General features: G+C 41.5%; 1 protein-coding gene across 2 annotated transcripts in view; it reads right to left on the bottom strand.

The window, feature by feature from the left end:
• FARS2 (phenylalanyl-tRNA synthetase 2, mitochondrial) overlaps positions 1-18,519 on the bottom strand; it is a 514,600-nt gene that overhangs the window by 384,619 nt on the left and 111,462 nt on the right. For both annotated transcript variants that reach the window (XM_040353668.1, XM_040353667.1), the window contains exon 3: positions 1,194-1,795. In XM_040353668.1, the coding sequence (XP_040209602.1) occupies positions 1,194-1,795 (602 nt within the window). The remainder of the gene's footprint in view (positions 1-1,193; positions 1,796-18,519) is intronic.

The following is an 18,519-nucleotide window of genomic DNA, read 5'->3' as shown; positions in this document are numbered from 1 at the left end:
ACGCGTAAAAAACAGACAGACACAAGCAAAAACAAAAAAGGTACACTTTGCAAACACCCACAGCTAACCCAAAACTCCCCTGTATGGCCACCGCACACAGGTGTCCAGCCTTTAACTAGCTTGACTGATTGTTACAATCACTGGGACACCCCACAATAATAAAGGGGTTTCACTTACCCGTCCAGGCGCAGGGACACTTAGAAACGAAGGGCCCAATCTTCACCCTTAATGGCAGGTTCCTGTCACTAAGGACCATCAAGGACTGGGTACCCTTTTCATGTTTAGGGTCCACTCCCTTGGACCTGTACAGCACCCTGCAGGAATGCCTTAGCTCTGTAGTGTCCAGGATTTCACTTTGCAGGGTCCAGCGCCTGGAGCCCGCATTACAGGCAAAACCTTTGCAAGATCTTAAGTCTTCTTTGTGAGGCTCGGGAACCATTTATTTAAGCATATAGGCTTTGTCAAATGAATCCCTTGATTCATCCTGGAACCGTTTGTGGGACTAGAGACCTGGAGCTCAGAGAGCTCAAACAAACCGTGTCATCCACCTTGCAGATACTGGGAAAAAAATGATGTGCTTCCTGTATGTGAGGGGTTATATATGGGATCACTTCCTGTCTAAAGACCTTTGGTCTATCAGTGTCCATTAACCTAATGATGAAGTATAACCCAGCAGGTAATGAATATTAGCCTGACTCTGTGTCCCATGATGTATGAAAAAAATGACAGAAGAAAGATTGGTAGTGCACAAACAAAGTCTATAAATACATGGATAAGCGAGTTTGGGGTGGAGGAAATTGACTGGCCTGCACAGAGTCCTGACCTCAACCCAATAGCACACCTTTGGAATGAATTAGAAGCAGAGACGCAAGCCAGGCCCACTTGTCCAAATCAGTGCCTGACCTCACAAATGTGCTTCTGATGAAAGGTCAAACATTTCCACAGACACACTCCTAAACCTTGTGGACAGTCTTCCCAGAAGAGTTGAAGCTTTTTTAGCTGCAAAAAGTGGGCCAACTCAATATTGAACCCTACGGACTAAGACTGGGATGGCATTAGTTCATGTGTTTAGAAAGGCAGGCGGCCCAATATTTTTGGTAATATAGTGTATGTATGTATGTAAAGTGTCGTATTCATTTATGGTGCTAAACAAGTACCTGTAATAAATAATTAAAAAATTGGTGTATCATTACCTCATAGTATGAAAACAGGCGGACACCTTCCATCTGATGAAAAACTGGATAATGGGTCCTATCAATCTCATCGCGACGATAAACATCTCCCGCAACCAGGAATGCGTCCAGTCCAGAATGCATCAAATCCCATTGATGAGCTGAGGTGTGAGCACGAAGCATATGAGAATGGTTTAAATAGTAATTGTCTCCTTTCTTTCTACTTGGATGGTCCAAAGGAACAAGAAGGCTGTCAAAATTTTGCTCTGTTGTGACAATGGGACATAAATTATCATAAACAGAAAACAGAGGGTTTTGATGCCGTCCCATATACTGCTTGTAAAAATGTTCCTTGATTCTTTCTTTGATTAACCACAATGGATGATAACTCTGGTTGTGTAAATTCTGTCCAACCAAAGACATGATTTTACTAGTGATATTTGTGAAATCATCTCGAGGGAACTGTCTACCGAAGAGTTCCACTGAACTAGGAATATCTGTAGATGCTCTAGAGGTTACTGATCTTAAACGTCCATGCTTCAAATATGATGTAATCCTAAGATTATGAGCCTCTGCATATCTTGATAATGTTGAATACTGAAGAATTATTTGCAGTGCAGAGCCTAAAAACAAAATAAAAACATCTATAAGCCTTAATTTAACATCACTTTTAAGCATGATTTTACCTAAAGGGTGAATGTAAAAATTACAAAGGCAAATCTTGACCTATATGATGGACTTTAAACTAAGGTAACACAACAACAGCATGCTACATATACAAATACTTAAATATTTACTTTCCTTGTTTCAATAACTGACCTACACAAATATACACTATAGCCATATTTACAGCCATACAAATATTATAATAATATCATTATTAACAAGTTAACAATGAATTAATTATAATATTATGCCTTTCATGGCTAAGCCTATTTCTGACATTTGGTGTTTACAAGTTAAAATCCATATTTGTTGCTAAAAAATTACTTAGAACCCCCAAATATTATATATTTTTTAGCAGAGAATAAAATGGCGATTGTTACAATATTTTATGTCACACGGTATTTATGCAGCAGTGTTTTAAACAAAACTTTTTGTGGAAAAAAGACACTTTCATGAATAAAAAAAAAAAAAGAAGAAAAAGTAAAGTTAGTCCAATTTTTTGTATAATGTGAAAGATGATGTTACACCGAGTTAATAGATACCAAACACACTTTATGATTGCACGCACTGGTGGAATGGCGACAAACTAAAAATCTCCATAGGTGACACTTAAATCGTTTTTACGGTTACCAGGATAGAGTTACAGTGGAGGTCTAGGGCTAGAATCATTGCTCTCACTCTGACAATTGCGGCAATACCTCACATGTGTGATTTGAACACTGTTTACATATGCGGACGTGACTTCTGTATGTGTTTTCTCGCGGGGACGGAGGCACTTTAAAAAAAAAATCTTAATTTTTTTGACATTATTAGATTGTGTTTTAAAAAAAAAATTATAATAATTGATCACTTTTATTGCTGTTACAAGGAATGTAAACATCCCTTGTGACAGTAATAGGTGGTGACAGGTACTCTTTATGGAGGGGTCTAAAAGACCCCAAATCCCTCCTTTACACTTCAAAGTATTCAGATCACCGAAAACGCAGATTCTGAATACTGTATATTTTTTAAAATCCAGTGCCATTGGCAGCCAAGTAAACCGGAAGTGACGTTGCTTCCGTGTTTGCATTCAGGAGACTGGCAGGAAGCCGTTTACGGCTTAGTGTCAGTCTCTCTATAGGCGCCGGAGGTGGTGCATCATGGATCGGGTCTCCCGGACGGATGGGAGACCCGGTAAGAGCGGCGGAGGGAGGGATAACAACCGAGCAGCTTTTAGTCGCATCAGTTGTTATCACCGGAAAACCGATCACCCACTCTAAAAAATTATACCAGGATGATGCCTGCAGCTGTGGGCACCATCCCGGTATAACCCCCGAAAGCCGAGAATGCATATGTACATATGTTCGGAGGCAAGGGGATTATTCAAAAAATTAACACGTTTTAAAAAAAAAATATTGAAGGACTTTACTGAAGACCCTATTTTTTGGTTCCTAACAGATCCTGTGTATACAGCTATTGCCTCAACTCCTCTTGTGATCCTAATCAACACAGAGGCAAGCCTATTCTTTTACTTGAATATGCACATTTCAGTTTCACTTAGTCCTGCCAAAAAATAAAAAAATAATAAAAATAAAACACAGGGGAATATGCACTTTTTAGTATATTGTTAATATACATTGTGGTGTCATCTGAGAAAAATATATAAATAAGGCAAGGTTCACACCTCTGCGATAAGATTTTGATCCAACTTTCAGTGAGGTCATGTAGTATTACTTCAAACCAACTTTTTTTTTCAAAGCAAGGTTTTTGCATACTCTATGGGGCTAAAATTGCACTGGAATGGAATTGCATCAAAGTAGCACAGAAACCTTTTCCAAAATTGTTCTATGTTGAGTCACTTTGATATGAACGGGCATCATTGAAAATAATGTGATTTACCTTGTCATGTGATTCTGTGAAACTCAAGTTGCATCTGAAATCACACCAGTATGAATTACATTTTATGGCTTTACATATTTTATTATATCTGTACTAATAGACCAACATTTCTGGGCTCACTGGTGTTTATAAAAAAGGACTTAGTTCCTGCTATAGAGTGATATTATGTATGTGTGCTTTAAACAATTAAACTTATCAAATACTTATTTGAAATTTTTATTTTCCAAAAACAAGTTAAAGAAGAAATAATCTACTCCCCCTAACAGATTAGAAACTACAACACCATAAGTGACAAATACTAACATATTAAGAGCTGTAATGAACATAATGGAAGAAAACTCATCAGATGAAACGGTTTTAACCTTCACCTTTAGAGGCATTAAATTAACATTAGTTCATCTATCCAATTGAGGTCACTCAATAGGGTGCTTTTGTGTATTGACTGGGTTAAAATAATACATTTTAGAAATGAATGTGCATTCATTAAAAGGACACAAAAGGTGAAAGTGGGAAAAGTTTCAGAGCTCAGAAGTTAAAAGTAGCATAAACCTACTGTATGTATATTATAGCATAGCAGTTGCTGGTCTCATTCAGTAATTTAATACTTAGAATAGTCAAATTACCCACTGCCATGTTTCCATCACAAGATAAAAAGTCTAACCCTAAATAGGTATATTTGCAGCCAATGTAAACAATAAAATATTTATTACCACACACACACGTTGAAGATTTCCTCTTACTTCCTGTTTGGTTGCTGGGACAGGTAAGCAGAGACCTCTAACAAAGTATAAGACAGCAATAAAAGCCCCTTTTCTTTAAAGGCCCATTTACACCTTTCTTTTAGGCTGGGTTCACACTTGTACGACAAACGTTTTGACATTGGGCGTTCATGTTGCATGACGTGTGAAAACCGTTGTTACCTTATGAGAGCCCTCTTAACTGGTCAGACACAAGTTGGTTCCGAAAATGCTCCCTGCACTACTTTGGTCTGACTTTGATCCTACTTCAGCCCATTGAATATAACTAAAGTTGGATTAAAGTCCGATCACCATCTTAACTGATCTGACTTTGGCATGCTACTTGTGCTCTGATGATCTTGAAGGGGAACCCCACGCCTAAAAAATAAACGGCATGGGTTCCCCATCCAAGACCATACCAGGCCTTTCAGAAAAAAAAACAGAGTGGAGCCCCCCCCCCCCAAAATCCATACCAGACCCATATCCGAGCACACAGTCCGGCAGGTTAGGAAAGGGGGTGGGGACAAGTGAGTGCCCCCCTCTTGAACCATACCAGGTCGCACCCCCTCAACATGGGGGGATGCATTGGGGCAAAGCACCTTGTCCACATGTTGATGATGACAATGACCCTGGCCGTTGGTTGTCAGGGGCACCCAGATCCCAGCCTTCCACCATATGTGAATGAGTATGGGGTAAATTGTACCCCTACTCATTCACCTAAAAAAAGTGTCAAAAATAAAACGCAGTACACAGGTTTTTAGAGTAAATTATTAAGGCAGCTCTGGCGTCGGTTCTGATTTCTTCTGCCCTCTTCGGCTTCTCTCCCTCCTCCGCTCATGTCTTCTGCCAGTTCTTCTCCCCTCTCCTCCGCTCTCCGCTGAAGTCTTCTAGCCCTCTGCGGTTCTTCTCCCACTGTCTGCTGTCTTCTGCCTCTGCCAGGTCTCCTCTGGGTGCTGTCTTCTCCCTCTGTTCTTCTTCTGATGTTGCCTCAATGCGCTCTCCCGGTGTAATGCCAGGTCCGCCGTGTGCTATGACTTCTAAAGACATGGAGTGGGCCATCCAGTGATGTCATATAGAGGCCACACACCCTTATGATGTCACCACCCAGTCATGCACGAATGGTGACCTCATAAGGGGTGTGGCCTCTATATGACATCACCGGGTGCCCCCACCCCATGTCTTTATAAGTCATAGCACACGGCGGACCTGGCATTACAACTGGAGAGCGTGTCGAGGCAGAGAGGAGACCTGGCAGAAGACAGCAGACAGTGGGAGAAGAACCAGAGAGGGTTAGAAAGTGGAGGAGAACAGAAGAGGGGAGAAGAACCGGGAGATGCAGAAGGAAGAAGGCAGAAGACAGCAGCAGAGGGGGGAGAAGAAATCAGAAACTACGCAAGAGCTGCCTTAATAAATTACTTTAAAAACCTGCGTACTTGGAATACATTTTTGACCCTTTTTTTAGGTGAATGGGTAGGGGTATAATGTGCCCCATACTCATTCACAAAGGGTGGGGGGCTGGGGCCCCCTTGTTAAAGGGGGCTCCCAGATTCCGATAAGCCCCCTGCCCGCAGATCCCGACAACCAACAGCCAGGGTTTTTGGGAAGAGGCCCTTGTCCTCGTCAACATGGGGACAAGGTGCTTCGGGGTGGGGGGCGCAGGGCCCCCTTTGCCCAAAAGCACCCACCACCCCATGTTGAGGGAATAAGGCCTGGTACAGTTCAGGGGGGGAACTTACCCCACCCTCTTTCCTGACCTGCCAGGCTGTGTTTTGGGGGGAACCCACTCTGTATTTTCGGCGTGGGGTCTGGTATGGTCTTGGAGGGAGAACCCATGCCATTTTGTTTTGTTTTTATTTGGTGTGGAGTTTCCCCTAAAAATTCATACCAGACACAAAGTGCCTGGTATTGTCGGGATCAAAGTCGGATCCCCTTTTCCTTGAAGTCGGACGGATGTTGGACCTCAAGTCGCAGAGCAAAGTCGGATCCACAGTCGTACGATAGTCGTGTTGTACCTTAGTAAGAGAAGAAAAAATCTTCTTAGTCAAATGTAAACTGTATAAAAGTTCTGTGAATAATTAAATTCCCTATGGAATCACAACGTGAAGAAACATCTGGATCACTGCTCCCTGAAAATGCTGACCCTTACCGGATTTTCAGATCCAAAAGGATCAAGCCGAGCAAGTAGCCAAACACCTGGGCTGCACAGGAGATCTGAATCTTGATATGGTCTTCCCAGAGAGGCTCTGAAAAGGAGTTATCCGAGTTTATGTCTTTCCTCAATGTTAACAACAGAGGCATTGTCCTCAAATATGAGGCCAGCAGAGACAGCATTAATTTTCTAGATCTGTCTATCTCTGTGAAGGAAGGAAGGTTTATCACTTCCACTCATTTTAAAACCACAGATAGGAATTCGTTCATCCCACATGACAGCTGTCATCACGCCTCATGGCTTGGAGCGGTTCCTAAGGGACAATTCCTCAGACTAAAAAGGCATTGTAGTGAGCAGAGCACTTTTTCTGAACAGGCGAGTGTTCTGACACAGCGTTTTTTGGAAAAGGGATATGGCCGAGATTCTCTTGTGGAAACTCTGGATTTGGTCACGGGCACCAGGCGAGAGGACCTACTCCAGACTAAAGCTCCCTAAAGCTCCCTTTATTACAGACTATTCTTGTCAACATGCCAGTGTCCGACATATTGTGTCCAGGCACTGGCACGTACTCAGAAGTGACAAGACCCTGAGTGCCATTCTCCCTGAAAAGCCAAGAGTGGTATTCAGGGGGTCTACATCCCTCAAAGACAAATTATCACCTAATGTCTTGGACCCTCCTAAGATCCAATCAATGTTTTTGTCAGGTCTCGTGGGTTTCTTTAAATGTGGGAGGTGCCAGGTCTGTGCTGTCAATACAGTAATTTCAAAAAGGACCACGGGTTTTTCCTCCAGACATTCATCTAAGATCTTTCCCATTGAGTCATTTATTACTTGCTCCAGTACAGGTGCTATTTATTTACTGCAGTGCCCTTGCGGCCTTCAATACGTAGGCAGGACAAAGCGTTCACTCCAAATACGCCTGAATGAACATATAACCAATATTTTGAATGGCTACCCCGACCACTCAGTGTCCAAACATTTTTTGGTGGCCCATAATAAAGACCCTAAGGGCATTATTTGTATGGGGATAGACAAATTCCAGGCGCATTGGAGAGGCAGTGACCTTGTAAGGAGTATCTCAAGAACGGAAATGTTGTGGGTGCACACTTTAAAATGTTATGAACCGCATGGTTTAAACATCGAAGTGGATGTGAACTGCTTCATTGACAACTCCTAGTTTCAGGTTAAATCTTTAGTGCCATATGCTTTTGTTCCGTATTCCTGGTCTTATCCCCCCTTATTTCAAAATTATGGGAGCCTTGGCCAGATGCTGTTGGTGACAGCTGTGGTGGCCCATTATGTATAGTAGGTCTAAATTAATTATTGTTGGGGTTAATAATACATATGATCTTTGTGTTTTTATATCCTGTAGAATATTTTTCATATTCTGTATAATATTTTTTATATTCTGTATAATATTTTTATGCATTTCATGAGGGCATTGCCCGAATGATGTTTTATTGTGCTGTGGACATAGGTCTCAGGTGCCTAGATAAGCCATCATTTATATATGCGATTTACCATATATTCAATTGGGTATATTATTTTTAAATTTGTTTTTTTGATTATATATGTCCAATCTAAATTTGCATATATTTTTCTATCTAAGTGGGCGACATGGTGATTTGTTATCAATTTGACAATGCTAATTGCTGTGACATGTTGCAATAACATCCTTTCTGCGGTATGGTGGTGTTGCAATCACACACACCGCAGTCCATAGTTTTGGTCTCCACCGTGCTTCTGCTTAAACATATTTGGCTTAGCATACATTTACAATCATGAGTCAACTATGCTGTTAGTATTTTTTACGTTTCTTACTTCTCCCGCTCGGGTTGTATTGAAAACAATTTTTAAATTTTTTAATAAACCTTTTTTGTACCTGGATATTGCGTTTCCTGGGACTTTGGGATGCATGGGAGGTTAGTTGATTGGCCTATGCAGTTTCCTCCTTGCTACCTCAGTCTCCGGGCATCTCCAGGCTATTTTTTACATTTGCCCTTTCCTTTTCCCTGAGTTAAGATGGCGGACGGAAGATCACCTGAGACGTGTGTCCATTACTGGCTTAGCCGGCTCCGCCTCTTTACATGTATTTAAGCGGTGACGCAGGACGCCTCCTCACTACCCGTGAGCAAGTCTGATTAGACGAAACGTCGGGAGGAGACGTACTGACGTCACCGAGATTTGAGGACTACACGTTCTACTACCGGCCGGATCCTTTATACTGTTTTTAGAGTTACTTATGTAAGTGTGCTACGTTTTTACTTAATAAATGCTTTAAGCGTTATCACACTATTGTGAGCTTTTTTCTCCATGACTGTTGATTGCCTGGTGAATCCGAGGACTGTTTTGGGAGAAGATCTTTTCCAGTGGCTGCCCATATCCCCCTTATGGTTTTGATCTATCTAGACCCAGGGCTCTGGTAAGGGTCAGTGTGTATTTTGGTGGTGGTTTGCATGTCACACTGTCCGTCTGCCAGTCACAGGGGGAGAATTTGTGTGTGATTACCAGACAATATCACACTATCTAGTTTATTTTTGTTTGCTTTCTGGACGTTCCACTGACGGACTGCTGGGAAGACCATATCAAGATTCAGATCTCCTGTGCAGCCCAGGTGTTTGGCTACTTGCTCGGCTTGATCCTTTTGGATCTGAAAATCCAGTAAGGGTCAGCATTTTCAGGGAGCAGTGATCCAGATGTTTCTTCACGTTGTGATTCCATAGGGAATTTAATTATTCACAGAACTTTTATACAGTTTACATTTGCCTAAGAAGATTTTTTCTTCTCTTACTTGGGACTTTATAGTGCTCACTATTTTTTGATAAGTCACACATTTTTAGCGCAACTCCACTCCTCTTTTCCATAGTATTTTTTGTTTGTATAAACATCTTGAGTTTGCAGCTGTTTTAGATTGTTATAGATAAGCGCACTTTTTCTTACTTTTTCCAGTCGTGTTGTACCATTGTGAACCCGGCCTCTATGCACATGTGTTTCTATTACGATAATTGGAAATGCCTAACAGCACATGCTGTAACCAGCATATGCATTGACAAGTCTTTACTTTTATGTGCTGATGGACAATGCAAAGTGCTTTGCGATGCAGGCTACAACATCCACTTTCATGCATTAAATACAATGGAAAATATCTGCCTAAAAAAAGAGAAGTGTTAATGCAGCCTTTGTTAATTAGGAAAGGATTATTTATGCTAAATGTATTCTCACTGGAGCAACGATACTTGAGAGGGGGCATGATAAAGATTTACAAATACCTCAATGGTGTTCCCAGCTTAGGAAAATAAATATTCAGTCTCACAAAGCATAAGAAGACATTGGCCACACAATGAGATTGGAGAAGAAACGGTTTAACTTTAAACCATGCAGGGTGTTTTTCACTGTCAGTGCAGTAAGGATGTGGAATTCTCTTCCGCAATTGGTGGTATCAGCAGGGAGTATTGATATTTTTAAAAGACTCTTGGACGTGCATATTAGTGAACACAACGTACAGGTATATGGAAAATAATTTTAGACACTGACACACATACACAGGTTGAAATGGATACACTATTGTCTTTATTCAACCTTACCAACTATGTAACAATGTAACTATTTTTAGAACCTTTCGTGTGTTTTCAATTATGTCATTAGGAAGGCTAATAGGAAGATTCATCATTACCTGTAAGGTAACTGGTACAGAAATAAAAAAAAAATCTCCCCAACTGGGACACAAACCAAAAGTCCCCCACTTTTGGTTGGTTCCATATTAAGAAATAAATTATAAACCCATAACAAATATATTTTAATATAACTCAATCTTCTACATAAGAAAATGTAACTGCAGTTACATTTTCTTATGTAGAGTATTGAGTTATATTAAAACAGATTTGTTATGGGTTCATAATTTATTTCTTATCCATTCTCTCTTTAAAACAAACGTAAACAATATTTAGAATCTTTTTTTGACAGGAAATAGTTACTTAGTCACATAATTGTATTTATCAGTAAGATACACATGGAGCTGATCCAGACTTTGCCAGCTCAGCGGGGGATCGCTTCATTAATCCCCGCTAAGCAGGCGGATGACAGGTCCATCTTTGCTCACTGTACAGAGACGGACCTATCAGAGCGCCGCTGTTCTCTATGGTGAGATTGGATGAAAATGGACAACCTGTCAGTTTTCTTCTGATCAGATCGAAAGATGTCGAACATATCGCCATCCATCGGTTTTGAGTGGATTTTGTCGGATCGTATGGCAGGTGGGTGTCAGCGGACACATCTCTGCTGATATCTGCCTACCCATAGAAGTCAATAGGTGGTCGGCTCAGATTTGCCTAAAAAACAGACAGGAGGATCAGGCTGGTTGTGTGAAAGGGTCCTAAGTTTGTGTCTCACAAACTGCATGCAGTTTTCTTAAAGTGGTTCAAAAGACTTAAGGTTTACACTCCCAGGTCTCACAGCTCTGTCATTGCAGCGGTTCTCCCGCATCCACCAGGCTCCCTGTCTCTCCTCCTGCAGTGGATTCAGCTTCAGAGTGACCACAGCACCGACCAGAACCCGCCAATTGGATTTGAGAAATCTTTTGGCTGTCACCATGGATATCTTGTGAGTATTTGTAATGGAAATTAGCTTATAAACAGTGCTACGCTATTGGCAGCTTTTCTCCCCAAACTTTCCTCCCCTCACCCCCTTTTACTTACCTGACCTCGATATTGATCCAGCGATGTCCACAAGAGAAGAGGTTCTCTCTGCTCTCTCCCTCCTCTCAGGGCAGATTGATAGCAGCAGGAGTCCCTGGCTCCTGCTGCTATCAATCAAATCCTGTAATACAGAAGCAGGCAGTGGTGCAAATCCCCACTGTCTGTTTCAATGGATGCAGGCATGGGGGTTGGAGAGCGGCATACTGGGGGGTACTTGGAAGGGGAAGGAGCAAGGAGCACCAGAAGGGGACCAAAGAAAATGATGATAGGGGATGATCTGTACAAAACCATTGCACAGAGCAGGTAAGTATAACATGTTTAATATTAAAAATCAAAAATAAAGGTTTAATATCACTTTAAGAAAATAATGTTTTATTAATCTGCAGACTTTATCTGGAGATCCTGTAGTTAACATAACTTCCTGTTGCAGATATTGCAAAGACATTGCCATGCAATTAGCAGCAGCATTGTAAGTCTCATGACATGGTAAATTATCTCACAACAGACAATTTATAGTTACTCAAATTAACACTGGGCAACCCATGCAGTAATCTTTGAGAATATGGGTTTACGTGGAAAAAGTATGGTATAAGTAAAAAAGAAGACCTTCCTACTTACCTTCATACTGCAGCATCAGTGCCAAGATGCAGCTGATCCATCCTGGCTCTAAGACTCCATACACACTATTAGATTTTCTGCAGATTTTTGTCTTCAGATTTACCAAAACCATATAATATGGGGTAAAACCTTATGGCCTGGTTCACACTAGTAGGATTTGAGATGCGATTTGAGATGTCAAATCACATCTCAAATCGGTGGCATTTGCCAGCAATGGCACCGTCCTAAATCGGTGTGACGCTGCATTTGCGGCGCTGCACCGATTTCAAAAAGTAGTTCCTGTTCTACTTTTTGCGATTTCGGGCCGCGATTTACATTGACATCTGCACAGATGTCTCTGAAATCGCGACCAAAATCGGGACTGCCAGCGGGAGTGAAATCGTGCGAGTTCAGCTGAACTCGCACGGCTTCACTCCCGCAGCCCAGTGTGAACCAGGGCTAAGAGTTTCAATTTGTATGCAATCAGGCAGGTCCTTGCACTACATGACTTTGGTAAATCTGAAGACAAAATTCTTCAGGAAATCTAATAGTTTGTATGGTGCTTAGAGCCAAATACACACTATACAATTTTCCGTAGATTTTTTTTCTTTCAGACTTGCCAAAACCATATAATATGAGGTCAAACCTTAAGAGATTCAATTTGCATGCTATCAGGCAGGTCCTTGCACTACATGGTTTTGGTAAATCTAAAGGAAATCAGACAACAAAAGTTGTATAGTGTGTATGGGGTCTTATATTATATGGTTTGGTAAATCTGAAGACAAAAATCTGCATAAAATCTAATAGTGTGTATGGGGTCTAAGATTGATAGTTCAGTTATTGGTCTGCTCTGAGAAGAAAGCAGTGACTGTCTGTCGCCACTCTTTGCCCTGGTCCTCCATCACTGAGGCCGCGTACACACGATCGGTCAAAACCGATGAAAACGGACTGAAGGACAGTTTCATCGGTCCAAACCGATCGTGTGGGCCCCATCGGTCAATTTTCTGTAAAAAAAAAAAAGAGAACTTGCTTTAAAATTGAACCGATGGACGCCTAACCAATAGGTCAAAAACAATCGTTAGTATGCAAAAGCATCAGTTAAAAACCTGCGCATGCTCAGAATCAAGTCAACGCATGCTTGGAAGCATTGAACTTCATTTTTTTCAGCACGTCGTCGTGTTTTACATCACCGCGTTCTGACACAATCGGTTCATTAACCAATGGTGTGTAGGGATCAGACCATCAGTCAGCTTCATCGGTTAACCGATGACAACGGTCCTTCGGATCGTTCTCATCGGATGGACTGATCGTGTGTACGCGGCCTGACTGTTGTGCTAGGTTAGGGAGGGGGCAGGAGCGGCTGACTCTCAACCTTACGCTGAAAGGAGGAGTCAGCTGTCAGTCAGACAGTTGGCTGGATCCCAACAATATTGTCAGGATCCTTCCAGAGCCTGGCTCAACATTGCCCCATCAGCTGATAGCAGATAATAGCCCACTTTAAGCTAACTCTGGGTCACAAAAGAACAAAAGCATGTACTCATGGGAATCAAAAGAGATGTATGGCTAAAAAAACATTGGCAATACTTCTCTTTTAATGCACATGTGATATATTCAATTGACCTATGGGACAAAATGTTTAGTAAATTCAAAAAAATATGTTCTCTACAAACTAAGCAATCTACAAACTACCTTGCTAGACCTACAGAAGCAGTGCTAAAATATGTATTCCTACAATACTCCATTCTGTCAATAAAGGTGGACTGGCTGACTCGGATACATAAAATAAACTATTAATATGATTTATTACTCACTACTTAATTAAAACTTAGCTAATATCAGCTACAGTGTAGTTCAAAGAGTAAGTTGTTTCACAATATTATCAAAGTAGCTCAAGGATTTTTCAAACAGTGTTCTTTTTCACTCCAATGGAGAACCATTAATCACAATGATACCAGGAACAGCATCTGAAAGCCAGCTACATTGGAGGCGATGATTACAAAATGGTTTACCGTTAAAAAATATCAACAATGTTGACATTTTGTATCATATGAATTATGATACTTTAATAACAATTCCAGATAACCTTACTTGTTTCACTTGATTTTTTACTGTAAAAAAATCGTCAGACCTTGCTGAAAAAAAAGCTATTTGTTTAAGTATCAAGCATTAAAGGGCTGTACTTATACAAAACAGATGTATTATTTACAAACTAATTTGTACGATTTATGGCACTTTTATATACAGTAGTTATTTATGTCATGTTGCAAAACTTCAGCGACCCATTATTACAATATGACACCATCATATTGTTTAAAGGGGTTGTGAAGGTTTTTTTTTTTTATTCTCTTAATATGTTCCTTAACCACTTGAGAGCCGCGCTATAGACGAAAGACGTCCACAGCGCGGCTCTCAAGTGTCGGGTGGACGTCCCTGGACATCCTTCTATGTGCATTACCCACGCTCTCCACTGGGGGCGCGCAGCAGGTAAACACTGTGCCCGGCGCATCGCTGAGAAGCCGATGCGTGTGCCTGGCGGCCGCGATGTCCGCCACGTACCCGTGATCGGCGGTGACAGCAGGAACGTGGAGCTCTGTGTGTAAACACAGAGCTCCACGTCCTGTCAGGCAGAGAGGAGACAGATCTGTGTCCCTTGTACATAGGGACACAGCATCGGTCACCTCCCCTAGTCAGTCCCCTCCCCCCACACAGTTAGAACACACCCAGGGAATACATTTAACCCCTTCCTCACCCCCTAGTGTTAACCCATTCACTGCCAGTCACATTTATACAGTAATTAGTGCATTTTTATAGCACTGATCGCTGTATAAATGTGAATGGTTCCAATATCGCAGGCCTGACAAAAAAAAAAAAAAAAAAAAAACGCAGATCTCTGCCATTACTAGTAAAAAATAAATCATAAATCTATCCCCTATTTTGTAGGCGCTATAACTTTTGCGCAAACCAATCAATATACGCTTATTGCGATTTTTTTAACAAAAATATGTAGAAGAATACGTATCGGTCTAAACCAAGGAATTTTTTTTTTTTTTTTTTTTAACCACTTGACCACCGGGCCTATTCTGGCACTTCTCTCCTTCATGTGAAAATCACAATTTTTTTGGTAGAAAATTAATCAGAACTCCCAAACATTATATATATTTTTTTTAGCAGACATCCTAGGGAATAAAATGGCAGTCATTGCAATACTTTTTGTCACACCGTATTTGCGCAGCGGTCTTACAAGCGCACTTTTTTTGGGAAAAAATCACTTTTTTGAATTAAAAAATAAGACAACAATAATTTTTGCCCATTTTTTTTATATATTGTGAAAGATAATGTTACGCCAAGTAAAATGATACCCAACATGACACGCTTAAAAATTGCGCCCGCTCGTGGCATGGCGTCAAACTTTTACCCTTAAAAATCTCGATAGGCGACGTTTAAAAAATTCTACAGGTTGCATTTTTTGAGCTACAGAGTAGGTCTAGGGCTAGAATTATTGCTCTTTCTCTAACGATCGCGGCGATACCTCACTTGTGTGGTTTGAACACCGTTTTCATATGCGGGCGCTACTCGCGTATGCGTTCATTTCTGCGCGCGAGCTCGTCGGGACGGGGCGTTTTTTTTAAAAAAAAATTGTGTTTTCTTATTTATTTTTATAATTTTGTACACTGAAATAAAAAATAAATAAAAAATATCACTTTTATTCCTATTACAAGGAATGTAAACATCCATTGTAATAGAAAAAAGCATGACAGGTCCTCTTAAATATGAGATCTGCTGTCAAAAAGACCTCACATCTCATATTTAGGCTTGAATGCAAAAAAAGAAAAAAAAAAATGAAACTGTCATTTTTTTAAATGACAGAAAAAAAAATTGTCTCTTTAAGACGCTGGGCGGGACTGACGTTTTGACGTCACTTCCGCCCAGCAGAGATATGGGGACGGGCGAAGGAAATTTTTCCTTCAGTCTCGTCCCCAGTCACTTGCCGAACGGACCCGATCGCCTCCGCCGCTACCGACGGCTACGGTAAGCGGCGGAAGGCGCGGGAGAGCGGGGGCCCTCTCCCGCCACCGATAACGGCGATCTCGCGGTGAATCCGCCGCGGAGACCGCCGTTATCGTTTACAGGACCGTCGGCACTAAAAATGCATACCTCGGTTGTGGCAGCAGCTGCTGCCGTTACCGAGATATACATCTTTAAAAACAGGACGTCTTTTTGACATGAGGCGGTGGTCAAGTGGTTAAATTGGGATATTATTATAACAAAAAGTAAAAAATATTGGCCCAGATTCTCTAAAAAACGCCTATCTTTAGGCGGGCGTAGCGTATCTCAGATACACTACGCCGCCGTAACTTAGAGCGGCAGGTCCCATATTCAGAAACATCTTCCGCTCTAAGTTACGGCGGCATAGTGTATCTGATACTGCATAAGCCCGCCTAATTCAAAGTAGGCTGGTAGGGGGCGTGTTGTATGTAAATGTTATGTGACCCCACGTAAATGACGCTTTTATCGAACGGCGCATGCTCAGTATCACGTTGAATTTTCTAATTAAATTGTGCCCGCTCAATGCCTAGTCTACGTGAACGTAACTTACGTCCAGCCCCATTCACGGACGACTTACGCAAACAACGTAAAACGTGAAAAATTTTACGCTGTTCCGACGTCCATACCTAACATTGGTACGCCTCATCTACGCCTCATAGAGTAGGGGTAACTTTATGCCCAAAAAAGCCTTACGTAAATGACGTAAAAAAATGTGCCGAGCGCACGTACGTTTGAGAATCGGCGTATCTAGCTCATTACCATTACCTAGCGGCCAGCATAAATATGCAACTTAGATATGACGCGGCGGCGTAGTGCATTTAACCCAGTTAATGCCATCACAAAAACGGCACCGCTCAGTGTGCCTGTGCCGTTGTCTACGGCGCAAGCGCCGTAGACAGCGGTGCCCGTTTCTGTGAAAATATCTCCTTAACCCTGTAGGTTAAAGGAGATATTTCTTGCACCTACAGGTAAGCCTTAATCTAGGCTTACCTGTAGGTGCAAGTTGCAAGAGTGGGTTTACAACCACTTTAAGATAGCAACACTAAAATAAAACATTTACGTCAACATATTCTTACATCATACTGTGCATAAATATTAAATGTATATACTTTGCTTTTATTGTATATGTTTATTATAGGTGTATGGTTTGTTCAAAAAATGCTGACTCCTCTGGACTTTAAGAGATTCTGAAAAGCAGCACGTCTGATTAATTCAGCTCTACATGATGTGCGACACTTCTTGCAAAACTTTAGCTTAAAATAGTATGTAAATGAAGCTCTGTGTAAACGGTATTATACAGGTCTGCACATCACAAAATAGCACCCTTAAGCCAATTCATAAGGTACTGCCAATGTCACTACACCGACCTAGAAATAGGAATACAATGTCCTTTGTTTAAAAACGATGAGACAACACAGAATGGAGTAATCTGGATATTGATACTTGAAAATTAATAATATCATCATTACGTTTAAGCTGTACAGTGCTATTATACAGTAGTAAGAAGAGCCAGCAAGACTAATTCTTGAAGTGCCGTTTATTGGTACATCAGAGAGACAATAAAACAAAAATCTGACACGTTTTGGCAATAGCCTACCACTAAGGCTATTGCCGAAGCGCATCAGCATTACTGTTTTATTGTCACTCTGATGTACCAATAAACAACACTTCAAGGATTACAGTCTTGCTGGCTCTTCTTACTACTGTTGCATTGGAGTGTTTTGGGACACATCGAGCCTCGGCACCTGTGAGTGGACCCGGTGTATGGATTGGGTTGTCCCTGCAGAGAGTGCGGTTACCTTTTTTCTTTTCCACAGTGCTATTATACTCCTTAGTGCCTGACTCTGTTTGTTCTAACCTTAATCCGTATATGCGTCTCTTAGGTGATTTCCTCAATGTAACAAAACATAAGCGAAGAATGTTCCAGGAGGAATTTAAAGGGGTTGGAAACCCTCAAGGTTTTTCACCTTAATGCATTCTATGCATTAAGGTGAAAAACCTTCTGCAGTGCAGCAGCCAGCCCTGCTTTTACACACCTGAACCAGATCGTTCCAGCGATGGAAACAAGCACAACAGCTCCAGCCGCTGTCTCAGGTCCTCATTGGACAGATTGATAGCAGCAGGAGCCATTGGGGGGGCCGGGGGCCAAGTCCTGCTGTCTGTGTCAATGGATGCAGCGGCTAGACTCGGGAGTTTGCCCGCACGAGTGCCCCAATGGAATGTGGCTCTTCGTGGGGGCACTAGAGAAAAGGAGGAGCCAGGAGCACCACTGAGGGGGCCCCAGAAGAGGAGGATTGGGGCTGCTATGTGCAAAAACCTTGCACAGAGGTATGTTATTTAAAACAAAAAGGAAACAAACCCTTACAACCCCTTAAAAATACATTGGAAGAAATTCATCAGAACTGAAACAGACAGACTCTTGGGCTGAGCATTGCAACCAATTAGCATCTATTTTCATATTTTTTTTCTGTTAAAGTGATTGTAAAGCATGTAAATATGTTATATTTGCCTGCTCTATGACATGGTATTGCACAGAGTGGTTCCTTACCTCCTCATCTGGAGTCTCCTACCGACGCTGT

This window comes from Rana temporaria, chromosome 5 (genome assembly GCF_905171775.1).
Source record: "Rana temporaria chromosome 5, aRanTem1.1, whole genome shotgun sequence".
Classification (NCBI taxonomy): Eukaryota; Metazoa; Chordata; class Amphibia; order Anura; family Ranidae; genus Rana; species Rana temporaria.
The sequence above is the reverse complement of the archived record's forward strand: the minus strand, read 5'-3'. Positions and strand labels throughout refer to the sequence as shown.